General features: G+C 38.1%; 1 protein-coding gene across 1 annotated transcript in view; it reads right to left on the bottom strand.

Annotated features, from left to right (window-relative positions):
• The window catches only part of LOC118336865 (synaptotagmin-16-like), an 18,559-nt gene extending 5,883 nt beyond the window's left edge, over positions 1-12,676 (bottom strand). The window contains 2 exon segments of the mRNA XM_035673623.1: positions 10,312-10,554; positions 12,664-12,676. Coding sequence (XP_035529516.1) covers positions 10,312-10,554; positions 12,664-12,676 — 256 coding nt within the window.
• Positions 12,677-17,555: the final 4,879 nt, after the last annotated feature.

The raw sequence follows: 17,555 nt of genomic DNA, 5'->3' as shown, positions 1-17,555 counted from the left end.
TCTGCCAGAGCCCTTCATATATACAGAGATACACATCAACACATAGATGGAACCAGCTTCCAGTTTGTGGTCTGAGGCAGACACCCTCTCCACATTTAAGAGTAGCTTAAGACGTCCTCCCTTGATAAAGCTTATAGTTTAGCTGATCAGGTGAGTCCTGAACACCTAGACCTGGTTGTGTGCTTTGAAGTTAAGAGTTTTGTCTTATTAGCCACTTTCTAAGGACGTCCCAGAGCGGGTTGTTCAGCTGTAGAAAGATCTCACTAACAGACATACAGACGGGAGACTGAGTGTGCAGAGCCAGTAGCATGAAGGTATATCATCTGTACGTTTTTATGTGCAGTGTGTGCACATTTAAATTCCATTTCTATTTTTTATCTGCCGCCACAGTGATCGTTCAACCATAGTTAGGTGTGTGTGTGCGCCAAAGTTCCTGTTTTAGAAGGGTTAAAAAAACACACATGATTCAAACCGGGGAAGTGTTTAAATTAGAGGTCTTGTCCTGTGTTCTTCTTTCTTGTTGTTGTTGTTGGGAAGAGATAGAGAAGAAAACCCAGTACTAGCCTCTGACAAGCAGTTCCATTTAAATTAGGAACACCTCTGGTAGTTGGGTGTAAATGTTTAGATTGGTTATGTTACTCACATATACATATATATTAAGAGGATAATCTATCATAATTTCCAAACGAATAAGGGATGCTGTAAAAGTAGCAGTAAAAAAAACTCACGTAAAGAACAAAGTACCCTCAACAATGTAGTACGAGTACTTGCCAATACCAGTAAATGGTACATTGAGTTACTTTTCCACTCCCCTCTTTTACAATAGGAATCATGTTACATTTGGGTCAGATGTATTAATGTATTTTCCCACAATATTAAAAGGTGGCATCGAGTAAGTGTCCTTACTCATAAGTCAGCTGGGCGAAGAAGAAAGGTAATTATTCTACCAAGATGTAACTAGAATATTTAGGGCAAATCTATTATAAAGATGACACTTCTCAATGCGTGTAACTTAATTGTATAATTATTGGAGTGGAGGATTGTGTGTATTATCTTTCCTGAATTTGAAGATATTAATACCTGGTCTTGCAATTCATTATTGTTTTCCACTTCTCGATCTGTATATAATGATATATCTCTCTCATGAATGGACTCATTATTCTGATACTCATCTGATTATTACTAAATTAACTACACTTTTTACTGGAATTTAGCCATTACTTTTTTTTTTTGTTTGAACTTAACCGCAATGCTAATTGTACCTTCTTACTTTTGGTTTAATCACGCTAAATATATTATAAACAGGAAAACAAGCCTGATAGGGTAAACATTTAAGCCGAGATAGAGTAAGAATATTAAATATTACATACTATAAAGAACCACAAACAGATCACTGGTTATTGTATGAGTAATCAATCTAGGATACACTTGCTTTATACCATATATTAATGATTATTTATATTCATAGAGGAACATGTATAAGACGGCTCACGTATTAAGATATATGGTAGAGGAGGGTGTCTGACCATCCAAGAAACAAATGAAGTGGTTACCGGAGGGAGCTTATGGATAAACAACTTGAAGGTAGTTGAGAAAAATTAGCTTAGAAGTGGCAGCACGAGTGTACGGCAATAAAAACGCAATAAACTTATAGGAAATCTCTCTATAGGTTGGTCCAGACTTATCTTGTAGAGTGATTTCTAACTGCTGATACTATCATATTTCTGTACATTAGAACATATTATAATAGAGTCAAATGGGCTAAAGGGAGATGTATACCAGAGATATACAGAATAGTGTCTAATCCGCTCATAACAATTTAGAAATAAATTTTGTAACATTATCTAAAACTAGTTGTTGGAGTCGTTTTTGAAATATATCCAATTGTCAATGTTTTGATTCTCTCTCTGAGTCCTTTGTTTTTGTGTGAATTAATACGTGTTCGTCTGTTCAGGGAAAGAAAATATGTGATAAGGAAATTCTATGTACAGGCGATACCCTGTTTTATAATGATTAAATTTTATTTGGATTAATAACCCCAGAAGCGTTGAAGGTAAAATGATGCTCTATGTATTCAAATGTCCTGAGATACAGAAACGCATACGGGGATTTTTATCTTTTAAGGTCTATGTAGGTGTCACATTACCGTATAAACCTTCAGCCTATTATGGACAGGCAAACAATTTCAGTGAGATCCTTTGTTAAATAAAGATCATTGGGTCAAACATGAGTACTTTTTTGACAGTTACGTCTTTTCGTACAGTTATTCTACCTTAATCTCTCCATCCACATGAAAACAGTCCAGCCAGGAGCGGATCATGACAGATGGAGCTTAGATATTAAGACTGAACGATAAAAATGATCAATTTTAGTGTCAAATTTAGAAATGTATATATTCTCTAATACCGTTCATGTGGAGCAAAGTGGGGGATTTCTCCTCAAGTCTACCCTCATCGCTACATTTTTTTCAGGTTTCCGCTTCAGGTTGTTTTGGCTGCATGAGACAACCATCTCTCTGCCTTACAGCAACAACCTGCCCGTAACTGCATGGTACAGGTTACTGTGACTTATCAGAAGCCAAAATGATTAATTTTAACATTCATTCCTGAGTAAGATGATCTATCCCCAGGAACTTTGAGTAGTTGTCATATAGAATTGAGTCATGGCTAAAGCATTTTTACTCCTAATGTTTGAGTGCTGAAACATCTCACCCTTCAATTGACAAAGTTTCAAATGACATCCGTGATGTGTGGGGGATATGGTACTGTAAGTGTGTCACTGTGGGTGACAGAAGGGCTATTTGTATGAGTGAGCTCATACTTGTGGGGTACGGGTAAGATTACATCAGAAAATTAAAGAGCTTCTCTTTTGTTCAAATAAGGGAAGAGGACAAGAGAGCGGTGAACACAAACAAGTATGTGAGTATGTTTACAGGGACTGAAAACTATCTGTACTTCTCAGATCGACTTTTTTTTTGTCACTTGTACTTTGCCTCCGACTATCATAGCCGTATCACTTAAAAATTTAAGCACTCTAGGCATGTTCGTATGGTATTAGACGTGCAGTACTTTAAACCACTTTAAATCCCATTGTATAGTGACTAACAGGCAGCTCTTTGGTGAGTTAACACTCGTGGTTATTGGGCAAGTTGTTCAATCACAGATGAATGTCTGGAATCAGCTTTCAGGTGAAACCAAGCACAGCACAGGAGTCAGACTCATAACTCAGATTATACCACTGATATGCTTTGTTGTTTTGTCTTTACTGGTGATGAGTGAACACGTTCGGTGATCACGTTTGAAACGTTCAATAGTTTTTTCAATAGTGCGCGACATCGCTAGGGAGACAGTGTTCACTATAAATAATTTTTCCAGTGACAGCCCAGCATGCTGAAGTTTTGTAAGGACTGTGGCTCCGAGGCCCCTGAGGAATGAAGGACTCCACTGAGGGTGAGTCATAGGCCTCCTACTCCAGATAATGACTAGGCCGCCAGTGCATTTTCTCTCTCCCACCACCACAGCATGTCGCAGCATGCTGATGTGAGACAACCTGCATGTATAACCGTCACCATGATTTGATTGTAGATAGCATCACAATTTCACCAGAGCGTTGAAAAGTCTCGCACAAACAGATTAGTTTTATTTTTGTAACTCAATAAAATAATACTAATTTAGGGCAGAAATTCCCCTTAATAAAAACCCCCTTACTTGAATTTCATTCACTCATTTAGTCATCTGTCGGAGTGTAACTTATTGGACTCTAAAGTGTGTGGGCCTATCACAGATGCTCATTCCCTCTGCTACCCACACCTCTCTGAGGAGTTAAAGTATTTCAGTTCAAACAGGAAGCACTTCTATTGGCTATGTCTTCATCACCTTTGACCCCCGCTTCATTCAAAAGGAATCCCAGGGAAGTCTTGTTACCAGACTCTGTCTAGTTGTGTGAACTGCTATTTATAGCTAAAAAACACTGTGGAGCCAAAGTGGGCTATGCAGTCCTCGCTGTTCCTCGAGGGGATAATTGGAAACAGGCGTGTGATAATGTAGCAGCTCCATCTCATGACAAGGTCTCACATTCCTACTTCCACTGCATGCTTGTTTGATTATAAATAATACATAATCTAAAGAGTGAATCACAGAAACCATCCTGAAACATGCAGAGTTGACAGATATTAACCTTTGTTAGGGCGTGAAAACGTGCTAAATGCCCATTTATGTATGTAATAATTTATTCATCTATTTATGTATCTATGCTATAGACAACTCGGACAAAATTTGCTTTGATTTAAGTACGTGTTGATGCTATGGCAACAGATACAGACCTCCCATGTTGTTATGTCTCAGTTTTTGTCTGATGAGCAACAGAATGCGTTACACCTTGAATTGATTACACAATATAAAATATACAAAGCGTGAGTGGAAAATGCCCCAGGTCAGTCTTTTAAACTGTTTACATGTCAGTGTAACTGCAGGACTAAGCTAGATCATAAACAATATTTACAGTATACACTGCAGCATGTTTCTGGTTGTTGATATCATATCTCACCTGTTCTACGTTGTATGCTTAGTATACATTAAAAGATTTGGAAACTGTCCTCTGAGTGCAGGGGTGAAGCTAGAGAAATTCATTCATGGGGTGGCAAGAAGGCGTGGAGACTTTAAGGAGTGGCAAAAATATATATTGATTTAATATATAAACAATATGTCACTATTCTCTTGGAAAAGCCCCCAAATGAAGAAATTGTAACTCAAATACATTACATTATTGTGGCACATTTATAAAGCACTGAATATAAATTGAATATCTACAGGTGGCATTAGAAATCAATAAATTGTATTATTTCCAAATATGTGTATTTTTTCATTGAAGTGTATCACTCTAAAATGTGGCCATAGCAAATTATTGAATGAATTTCTGTATTTTAACATGTTATTTTTTTTTAATTAATCTAAATTAATGTGTTAAATTTGACAGCATTTCACACCAAACTGGGGCTCCTCCCATGCCACCCATCTAGCTCCTGTCTGAGTGGTGTAATATTGGTAACTTGTTATTACACATTATTTTAAACCAACAACATGTAGCACAGGATAACAGGGACACTGTAGCCCCAACTTGACTAAAATGCCTTGTGCCTAAACTACCACTAAATAACCACACAACAGGCCTTTTTCACAGCAGACATTTTTACATGTCCTTGTAAGAAAATGCACAGGTGTTACTAATAACTAATAATTGTTCTGTTCTATTTAAGCTAAAAGGAATTTAAGGCATCATTAATTTGATTATTTACACCTGTCTCTTCATTGAAAAAAAGCCCTGTGCATTGTCACAAATATGATGCAACTTTTGTGTTGTTTTACCTCAAATAGACCAAAACAGGCAGTAATAAGTTGGATGAGTTAGGGTCAATTGAAATTAAGGCTGAAATGAAATGTTGGGTAACTTCCAACCTTGCTCTTGTTTTTACAATCCTGAACAACATCCTACACGGAGTTATAGCTCCACTTAGTGGTGAATACTTGTTTTTGTCCCCTATCACATGAATAATAGAAAACAAAAGTTCCTTTGAGTGTCTCTCAGAAGAATCTATTCGTGGTTCTTACCTATTGAGGTTATCTAATTGAATCTAATGGGCTGGTAAGTATGCTGACTTGATTTGATTTATTATTTGTACCAGGAATAAACTCCAGCACACAGTACAGGACACTGAAATTATTATTTTTTTCTTTATGTGCTTTTATTTGCCATCATAATGGCAACGTGTGATTAAACATAAAACCAGAATATTACATACAGTGGGCATATCAGAGAAGATTTTAATGCAATTGCTTTTGTTGCTCACTGACTTGAAAACTCTGTTCAAGTGTGAAATTCTCTCACTTCAGTTATCTCTCTCTCTCTCTCTCTCTCTCTCTCTCTCTCTCTTTCTCTGACCTCCTCTCTGGCTTCATTCAGATGAATCTTTTGCTGGGAAACTGTATGGTTGACCTACACGTTTAGAGATGAATCATAATTATCATCCCAGCCTGATTTCAACCTGTAAATTGTGCTCTCTTTGACAGTAAGGTGAGAAGTGTTCAGATGTTTTATTCGAGTAAAAGATGGCAGCGATGGAAAATAGTTCACATTTTATACTACTTTTTATACTTCTATTCAGATTAAAACATTGTACTATTTAATTTTAGTGCATTTAAATTACAGTGGTAATTACGGCATAAATTGCAGATTAATAATATACATACAAAACATATAATGCATTCCTAAAATATAATGCTGTAAATTAAAAATTTTGATTTTGCTGAGTTTTGTAGGTAAAATTTAAAATGTAGGACTCTTAATTTTAATTGATAATTTACTGTAATATTACTACTTTAACAAGTTACATTTATTAACTACTATATATAACTATATGCTGCTGCTGCAAGAATGCAGGACTTTTACATGTAATTGGAGAAACAGTTGGATTGACTTTGGTTTTTGAACATATTTCGGAGAGTGGACACCCACGTTAGCTGGAGTTAGACCAGGAATAGGCGGGAACAGGGAGGTTGCCTTTTTATTAAAGTATGTACAGTAAATATTACTGTTAATGAAGCAGGACACCATTAAAATAGTTGCAGCACCATATTTTTAGTTGTTTGGTTGTGTAAAATGAGCAATTTGGATGAATTTTGATCAGATTATTTCCTGTGAATATTGATCAGAGATGAGTTCAGTCACTTCCCATACAATTCTGTCTGTATTATGTTTTTATCTTTAACAATCATCTATAATAGGCTTCTTTTTTTGACAAATTCAGTGTTTCATTCCCTCTAATGCAGGATGAGGCTGTTGATCAGAGACTGAAAACTGAAGAAGAGTTTAGATCTTAAATAATTATATAAACTTTACAAATAGCAATTTTATTCACTTTTCTTCACAGAAATTAACAGAATGCTGAGATATAGACCTACTGTGTGTTAAAATCAAGAAGGCCTCACGACCCCCTGCAAAGCTTTGGTGACCCCTAGAGTGGGTCCCGACCCACAGGTTGGGACCCACTGATATGACGTCTTTAAAAGTCTCTGAGAGTTGAGCTCTGTCACTTTTGTAGCTTTTACCTGAATCTCTGTGGTTTTAAGTTTCTTTCCCTGTTTGTACTTTCAGATATTGGCTTTATTTTACTGTTTCTTTCAGTTGTACAGGAGTTGTCTTAATTATTATAATACTCATTAATTGTTATGCTTATCTATTTTTATCTTTATCTTAATTTATATTCTCTTTGTTCACTGTAATGCACAAACTCACCAAGACAAATTCCTTGTATGTGAAAACCGACTTGACAATAAACTTGAATTTGACTGCTGATAAAAAACCAAACACTTCCTGATTTTTGTGTGTTTAAATAACAAAATAAATGCAGACTTTAAATGTGAATGATTTACAGGAAGTTAAATGTGTTTAATTAGCAAGGTTTTCTTCAATAAAAATGCACCAAAGTAAACAGGTGGGTGGATTACAAACTGCACATCATTGTCCAGTTACATAATATACCTCTTTAAAAGCCTTCAGATAACACCATCAATTACGGATTATGCCTAAAACAAAAACATTTCACTTAAAAATTTAGACTTTGGGCAAGTTTGTCACATGGTATCACATTTAAAAAAGAAGAAACCTACATTTTCATTGTACAAATGGAACTATTTAATCAGGCGGACAGATTTCTAGGTTAAATCTAAATTTTTTTCAGTAAGAGCCCCTACCTCGCTCTGTGAAGCTGCAGAGGAGCTGTGAACGTTGCGGAGAGACTCCGAACAGGATGTGTTATTTGTTCAGGAAACCAACTGGAAATACCAGAGACTCCACCTGCTGCAGATGAGGAACCAACAGACCTGCACAGTGTTTGCTCACTGACTCACAGTCTCCACCCGGGTTCAACCATCCCACCGGTGGGAATGTCTTATCTTAATTATAAAGCATCACATTCATAAATAATACTCAGTTAACTTCAGCTAACCAGGGAGAAATGTGAGTTTGATTCCAACTAAAAAATGCTAACTTTGATCTTTAAAGTGAGTCAGAGCCGCTCAGCCAGAATTAAATGTGCAGGATTTACCCTCTTCAGCCCACGTTGAGGAAGCTCTCACATCCATATTACTGTCAAACACTGAAGTGACACTTCACTCTAAATATTGAAAACCTTTTAGGAAATGTGTGTTTTTTTTGTTTTTAGACTCACATAGTATCAGTCTGAAGCTACAGCCAGAGGATGGTTAGCTTAGCTTAGCATAGCTTAAAGACTGGAAACAGGAGGAAACTAAGATAATAAAATCCACCTTCAAAACTCACCAATCAGAAAGTGTAAAACAACTTTTTTTTAAAATGTTGAATTTCCGTATTAAATAAAAAGGATCAAAATCAAAACGGCTCCTGTAGTTTACAGTTATTTTACAGTTTTTACAGTGTTTTTTAAATACATATATTGATATAATTACATGTAAAATATTATGTAAATATAACATGATGAATCCGTAACTGTAAAATAATCATAAAACTACTGCTTATTTAGAGAAAATGTCCTTTTTTTCACATAAAAACATTAAAATACATTTGCAAATCTATAATGTTCTAACAGAAAATTTAATACTGACTGTTAATACATTTCTACAATTATGTACAATTAGTGACAATTAATAGTAAAAAATTGGTGTTTTATGAGTGTATAAGCATTGGAAAACTGTCAAAATACATAATAACATCATTTTTTATTTAATCTGGACTTGAATCCAACATTTTGTTAATCCTTAGTAACCTTTTGCTCTTGGTGTCAGCAGTGTTTGACAAGTGGGAGTAAAGAAAGCGTTTCTACAGGTTGCCAAAGAGCGAACAAAAGAAACACACAGTGTCCTTTTCTCTCTGTACTTTTTCCTGTTTGCTGAAGTTTTCTTCAAGGTTTTATCATGTTAATATTTTGTATTATGTGCTGCTGCAGAGCTTTGTGGCAGTTATGTGGCTGACTCACTCGGCTCTTTCTCTTGTACGTACAAACTCGCCCACAGAAACCACTGTACAAACACAAACTCACCCACGTTCCCTCCCTGTTACTGACTAGTTTAATTGGAGTCATACTGCATGCAGGAGTCACACACACGCACTCTCTCTCTCCTACTGAGATCTGACAGGTTATATAATAGGTGAACCTTGACTAGAAAGCAGACAGCGCTCACCTGAAATAAACAAAGACTTTCTACAGCTTTTTCTGGTTGTCAATGAGAGGCTTCTCAGATTTAGTTCAACATTTTTGGAATTGGTCGTATTGTTTTCCTTTCTTACAGGAGGTCGGTCGGTCGATGTAGGGGAGCAGGAGATGAATATTTATGGAAATAAGACTCAAAATAAACATCTGTGGGCACTTTTCTGTCAGGTGGAAGTAACTTGAATAACTCAGAGCGACCAGAGAGAAGTCCATTCAGAGGATTGTTGCAACACAGACCTTTTCTCTTGTAACACAGGACTGTGTGATGTTACACTGTGTTGGAATAAATTAACTAAATGTTCAGTCTCCTTCCTGCTTGTTCTGACACATTCAGATTCTTAACTGCTGTTTCTGTTAGCGTTTAACGGACAGCTGTTAAAATATATATATTCAAATAATTAAATTAATATCATAAACATGCAACAATCTTTAGCCCTATCGGATAAGCAGCAAACAATGGATGGATGGATAGTTCCTGGCCTTGAACCGCTGTGGTTAAGAATTTGTTTTTTCTGTGTTATAACGTTATGCTACTTCAACCTGTGTTTTCTTTGTAAACACTATTTATTAGTTTGTTTTTATCAGGACAAACAGTGTCTCACACCCTCGAACCTTCACAAAAACAAACAAAACAAAGTAGCAGTGCCTAAATAAATATACAAATAAAAAAGAAAGATAAATAAAAAATACATAAAAAAAATATATATGTGTACACTCTCATACTCTCATTGCGATTCTTATCTCAGAGGTGATGCTTACATGTATTACTTTTAAGACAGTATAGGGTTTCCTTATGTTAGGGTTGGGTGAAATAAAGTTTCCAGGTTTCCTCATTTTGTCTATTTCTCACTCTGTAAGTCTCTAATACCATGATGCCATTTCATGAACCCATTCTTTGACACTATCTTTGTTTTGTTTTCTTCCAGTAAAGAACAATACATCTGTAACACACATCTGTTAGTGTGTATTTCTTCTTTATTAGTTTGAAGTGTGAAGGGTATAAAATGTAAATATTAATATGTGTTTTACGACATTCCCAAATACAATGATCCTTTATATTCGTCACTCACCGAGCCCCTGCCGGACTCCCACTCGTCCTTTCTTCCGACGGCCATGTTGCTCCAGACAGGGCAGCCCGCCGACACGCGAGAAACACAGCTTCTTGTTGATGAAGAGGAAGAGGACGGCCAACGCCACGATGAAGACGCCCACCGCCGACAGGAAGCCGATGGCCTCTGGGGTGACTGGCAGGAGGAGGGAGAGGGAGAGAGGACACACAATGACACACTGATCAGACCACACAAACAGACAGTCTGAAAACACACACACACACACACACACACACAGTACGCATGTGATACACACAGACAGAACGAGTGATACTTTAGTATTTGAGTTACCCTCAGTGCCTTGCTCAAGAGCACAGTCAGTGGAAAAACAGATACTGTGCAGCTGCTGGAAATAGACAGTTTAACCAGCAGCTCAGTGCCTTGCTCAAGAGCACCTGAAGGGTCGTTTTATTAAGCAGAATCATCATTTATAAATCACCGATAAGTCGCAGCGCCCTTTAATTGACCCTTCAATTAAGTCCTGCCCCCCCTTTGTTACTGTTGCTACGCCTGTCAAGCGTTAAACTCTCCACGCACCGAGGAACGCTCATTCAACGGCGTCTCTGTGTAACAGTTTCGCCCGATTGTGAACCATAAATTGAGATTCCAGACGCTCACTAATCATCATCATTATGAGTCACCGCTGCCAGGTGTAGAGGCTCAGAGGCACGGGGGTAATTTTCCCATCAATAAAAAATACGGAGCGTTGCATTGGGGGATAGCTGTCAAAAAGCATGACATCGACACACAAGCGCAGATTTATGTTTTTAACAGTTGGGGCTTAAATTAAAGGTCCAGTTTGTGAATTTGTAGATAAAAATGTCTAATTTTAAGGAAACAAAAACACAACAGTTCTTATATTCAGGAGATTAAACACTAATGAAAACATACCTACGAATATTATATTACATTTCTGCCAATAAATCCTCTGGACCTTTAATTTAGTGTTATTAACACTTGCAGTTTTGTATTTTCTTACATAAGAGAATAATTGTTGTGCTACTGCTTTATAAGACCCATACTGAGCATCTTCCTTACTTATTATCAATAAGTAGTAATTAGGAAGCCCAGTAGTTGTAATAAGTCATTAATAACTCCTTTATATTTAAAAAGTCGTAAAAGATCTCACAGATATCGCAAATTCCTGAGAAAAGATAAATAAATAAAATAAATAAAACAAAGGACAGGAAGAAGGAAAAATACAAAAACTATCTATACTATGTGTACTATTTTTTTTGTTGCCCTATTTATAAATGGTGATACTTCCTGATTCTGGTTTTCTCATTAAAAAAGGAAACTCCACTGGCTGAGCAGAGGCAGAAACACATCTGGACTAGAAAGAGAAGTAAATGTGTGAGAGAAGTTGGAGTGAGGAACCAGTGATGACCACAACAAGAGAGTAAAAAGAGGAGGAAGAGAGGGTTAAGGTGCTACCAGGCGTACTACTCTGCTCTCAATGGGACTCAATACAGATGAATAGAAACGCATAACAGGGGGTCGCCGTCTCCCGTTTCCACGGTAACGTTTTCAGCGAGCTGAACCGAATCAATGGGAGCAAACGGAGACGAGTACACATCCTGCTGAGGGCCGACGGCGAAAGAAAAAGGGCTCAACAGCGTAGGTGTGTGTACAAGGATGTAATACTGTTGTTTTATTTATTTCATGCACCAGCGTTGCTTCTTTCACTCTGATGTTGTTTTAGGAGCCGATTGTCCCACACCATACAGATGTACCTTATTGATCTCCACCGGAATAAAAAACAGCATCCACTCACACTGCGACAAGCGACAGCGCGTCTGTGTGCGGTGAAATAATGAGCAACTACAGCAGCTGGTTCCTGCAGAGATGATGTCTCTGCTCAGACTGCGTGCTACTGCAGCTGTAATGTTGTAATCCTCACTTTCTACAGATAACAGAGGATGTTCAGTCTGAAAGCTGCAGATGAGACTACAATCTCATATCCTGATAGACTGCAGGTCATTTTATATTGAGATAACAATATATATCACAATATAGCACATTTAAATAGTTTATATAATAGTAATCTTATTATATTTTGAATTATATACTCGACAAATAAAAGGTTTTATTTTGAACTTTTGTGCAAATTTCCAATGAAGCACGTAGAAAAATGTTAAATATTCATGTTAAAATATAAAAAGGGAAATAGACAACATTTTTCAACTGTAGTTGCATTAATGTATAGTACAGTTTCTGGTTTGGATCAGACTTTTTTAATACCTAAACCACGTCCATGTAACATAAGTAGCTCCTCTTTTAGGTACCAGGTCTAGAGCCAGTGTTTGGTCTTACATTTTGGGTTCATGGCGGACTTTGTAGATAAAAATGGCTCATTCTAAGGTAACGAAGGTGATGATACAATAATGAAAACACATTTATGAATATTAAACTCCATTTCTGCCAATAGATCCTCCTCAATGTTACAAACTGGACCTTTTAAACCTGATGTGAGAAAGCTGTAGCCTCTGGTTGGGAGTTAGGGAATAATACATTCTCCGAGAAAGTCACGAAAATGCCAGTGATAGGGTCTGGAGTGATTTTCTTTCCATATGTAAGAGAATATCCCAGTGTGTAGAATTTAGTGGCATCTAGTGGTGAAGTTTCAGATTGCAACTAAGTTACAACACCGCTCTTGTCTGTATTTAAAGGACCTGGAATGAAAACAGGCTGCAAGGTGTTTTTGTTTTTTTTTAGCTAGAATTGGGTTAAAATAGCCTAATATCTTTTTATAATAAAAAAAAAAAACTATTTGGGATAATAGCCACTATGTTTCAGGACCTAAATCCTTTTAGAAATGACTTGTGATGTTATTAATGGTGTGGCAGAATTAAATTGTCACGCTCAACTAGAGAAAAGAGTCGCTAACAAGACTTCAAACTGGGAAATTGACCCTGACTGAACTAGCCACTGTAAATGTTCTATACACACACACACACTACCAACTGCATAGATTACATTTGTGTATGCAGACAACTGTTTAACTGAGTGCTAAACTTAGCTAGCCTGACCTCAGCATTTGTGCATGTGGTTAGCATGACTATAGAGGCAAAGGAACAATTTGAAGGGTGGTAGTTTACACACACACACACACATATCGTATTCACAAAAGCCTAATTAGCTGTCAGACCCTTTGACAGATAGTTCTAAAAAAAGAAATCCAAGCTAGCTAACAGCGCTGCAGTGTGGATGATTTTGACATTTCCTGAATGCTTTTATGAGGGCTTTTTGGACTAGCAATGTAAACAGAATTTGGCACAAATGGCCAAGGGGGGATGTATTGTTAGGTGTCTCAACTACAGAATGAAATCATGTTCAGAACATATAAATAAAAGTATATAATAAAGATGCAGCATGGTTTTCTACAGGTTTGAAATTGTACTGTCTGACCGTCTGCTGTGCTAACAGATTCGCAGGTACAAAGAAGTGCAGATGCAGATTGTAAGAGGTGACAGTTCACACAAGGCAGCCATTTGTCTATAAACATTTGCAGCACAGATCTCTTTTACATCGTATCCATTATGTTTATCAACTGTATGTAACATATACATTCTATCCAGTATTTCAAAAAGGTGGGGTATTTTGTAACTTCAACATCAAAATAAAACCTACACAAAAATATTTTTGTCACTTACCTCTGGTGATATCTACTCATTCAGATAAATCAGTGCTGGCTCTATTTGCATCCGTTCTGGCAATGTCCATCATTTCTGCTGCCATTCAAATACAATGGAGGTGAATGGAATATTCTCCTTAAAGCAGGGAAAGTGACCTGTCTTTTCAGAAATAGTGCCCTGCTTACCATGGGTAGCCCACAGAGCATACTATAAAAAACTGTTGACAGTGAGGTCTGTGGATTACTCAAGGTACGACGGTCATCGTTCCAGGAGAGAAATTCCATTCAGCTCCGTTATGTTGGTTAAATAAGAGGTTATTGTTTTGACGACTCAGGATGAGATGAGAAAAATTACACTCAAGGACCATTACAGTGGTTCCCCTTTTTGGATTGATTATGTTCAAGGTAGCCATTGATTTATATTAATATCACAACAGCAGGGATCTAACCTGCTGTGACTTTACTACTACTTGAGATAGAGAATGAATTTACTGTTTTTATTGCATTACTGTTTTATGGCAATAGAGGTCTTTTTTAGAGACATTCTGCCTTGGTGGTGCATTCAGGGATGCTCAGAAAACCCAAGATTTGAGTCTGCTGCAGAGAAGGAGTGTAGCAGACACGTAATCTGGAAATCCTGAAAGTACAGTAACCTTTGGTTGAAGTTTTTTACATGAAAAGGTTTGCTGATTAGCTGGTTGGTCTCATACTGGAGCATCCTTAAACACACAAGCAAGGAAGAGTTTTCAAAGAACTGACAAAACTAAATACATGTAAGTGTCCACTGTGATGGATGATGGTGAAATGAATTGAAAACAACAAATGACATTAAATATTGCAGTTTTTGGTTATATTTTATTCTACTGCAATCCTATGAAAACAATACCTAGAGAGGACATTCTGGGGATGGACGGACAGACCGACAGACAGACTTACCTGTATGAAGGTGTGGTATCACCAGACACAAGAGAGAGACAGAGGGATAGAGACAGACATAATGGCTAATGTACCGACAGAGGGAGATTTATACGGAGAGGTGGAGGGGCGCTGTGTGTGTGTGTGTGCTGTCTGAATGAGTATGTGTGTATGCATGCTGTGAGAATTACTGAGTGTCTGAGTATACAATACAAGAATAACTGTGAGTCTGTGTGCACAAATGTGCAGATTTGCGCGTGTGTGTGGTCAGGGCTGGGGGCCACAGGCGGATTAAGCAGAGGCAGAAAGATGAGCACCTCGCAGGATTAGGGGAGAACAGAGGGATGACCTCACTGGACAAATGGAGGGGCGTCACAGGTGGAGAGGGGGATGACAAAATGAAAAGGGAGGGTGTGACAGATGAAGGGAGAGAAAGCTGGCAGAGAACAACTGGCAGGAGGAGAAGCTATTTCTAAAATACAATGGTTATTTCGCTTTCATTCATTATAACTGACCCTACAGGTAGTGGGGAGTTAGCCGTAGCACTGGTAGCTCATACAGAGGTGAGGAAAAGATGGATGACCAGAGGAGGAAACAGGAAGTAGAATGCAGAGGCAGAAGGTGTAAGTGGGCTAATTTGAACTAGTAACAGAGAACAGAGAATGAAAGTGGAAAGAAGGCAGAGAGAGGAGGAATATCCATATTGTTGGTTGTGATAAAGGGGCATCAAGGGAACAGTGACGACTACCGTTTAGCAAGGCTGGGCACTGAGGAAAGTGTGGTGAGGCGGTGGCATTACACCTGGGAGGGGAGTGACGTCCAGCTAGCCCGGGGAGAGGAAGGCCTGCAAGGTGTCAGTTTTGGTGAAACAGCAGCAATGAGCCAGCTGTTACTGTAAAGATACAGCATCCACAGCAAGCACATATGGCAATACGCACATTTGCTTTCCTGAGGAGTTTGATGAGATGACTGATACCACGCTCATGTCTCTACAACAAATATGAAGCTACAGCCAACTATAGCCAGCTAGCTTAGAGTAGCTTAGCACAAAGATTGGAAACAGGGGCAAACAGCTAGTTTAGCTAGGGTGTTTGTGATAACAAATGACAAAGTTTGATGACGTCGAGAGGCAGTGTGGGGTCATGGGAGTTGTTGTCTTCAGTCAGCTTCTCCCGGTTAGGATTCCTTCAGTGTTCATTGAATAAAGTAGTTCCACTTTAAAAATCAGTGTTTCTTTGCCGCTATTCGTTAGACAAACAATGTCCTGGAGGGGCTGCTAGTCGAGCTGCTGCTAATGTTAGCTTAGCTTGTTCCTCTGATAGGATCCTGACGCCGATGACACAAATCCATAGACGGTGCTATTAAGAGGCGAGGGGACACTTAGCTTTCACAAATGTATTACTGAAAAAAAGAAGTATTACCAGCTATAGTGTTATCAGCATCACATTACACTGATCCGCCATTCACACATTGGTATTTAGTGTAGGCTAATTAGGCTGTCATTGTCCTGAGATCAGTGGGGAAGCTTCTGTGTCACACGTCACTACCTCACTCCGCGAGCAGCCCCCTTTCCCGTTATCTTTTGCAGTGTAAAATTAGTAAGCTGAATTAGTTTGTTAAATTTGGAAATTATAGATTTGTTTTCATATGCCCTCAGGTGTTCAATCAATTGGCAGAAATGAATAATCGGGTTGAAACTGTGCTGACTGACTGTGTGGCCTCGGCTGTTTCATCCTTTCTATTTAATTTTTTATATTTGATCTGCTGCTGTTGTGGTCTGGGCAGACTAATGTGCTGCTTTAGGACAACTCAGGAAAATGCTGTGTTTTCTGCTCAGACATTTTCAAGCTATGAATTATATCAATGTGTTGGTAAAATGTAACTATGGGGTTGAGATCATCTGTCTACAAAATTTGATTGTAACACTTGAGTGTGTTTATGATGAAATGTATTTATTCCTCATCGGGATGACATTTACTCTTCAGAGCGAGCCAAACAGATGTGGATGCTTAGCAACAGGAAGAAGAGAGAGATAAATGAAGAGTGAAAGAGGGGAGCGCCTGACAGAGGGCTGACCAGAAGCAGACCCAGAATAGAAGTGTGACTGCGTCACTCATTTGCTGTTCCATGAAAGGGGAGGTTTCCAGTTCACAGAAAGAACACCTGATAGAAAGAGCCCACACAAAAATGATTCATAATACATCTGAAACTGATTGTAGTTTTGGTTCCAATGCACCCTTAATGGGTCTCATGTTGTGGTGGTCACTGTGTTTGCTTAATGAAAGTATTTAAGAGGTCATATAACAATATGACAATAGGGACGCCCGGATAGCTCACCTGGTAGAGCTGGCGCCCAATTTAACAAGGCTGAGTCCTTACTTCAGTGGCCATCAATTTGAGTCCAACCTGTGGCCCTTTGCTGGATGTCATCTCATCCCCTCTCTCTTTCCCCCTTCCTGAGCTTGGGTCGGGCTGTGCTGGACTGGGTCCTGTTATGCGGCAGCATATCATTTGCATACTACGCTGTGAAATCATGTTAATCAGATCCCAACTGCCATCAGAATCAGATTTATTGCCAGGTAGGTTTTTACACATACAAGGAATTTGTCTTGGTGCAATGGTGCTTAAAATATACAATCACACAAAAATATAAAAT

The sequence above is a fragment of the Morone saxatilis genome, unplaced genomic scaffold (genome assembly GCF_004916995.1).
Source record: "Morone saxatilis isolate NCDOM2014 unplaced genomic scaffold, NCSU_SB_2.0 Contig3, whole genome shotgun sequence".
Classification (NCBI taxonomy): domain Eukaryota; kingdom Metazoa; phylum Chordata; class Actinopteri; family Moronidae; genus Morone; species Morone saxatilis.
Note: the sequence above shows the minus strand (reverse complement) of the source record. Positions and strands in the feature narration are given on the sequence as shown.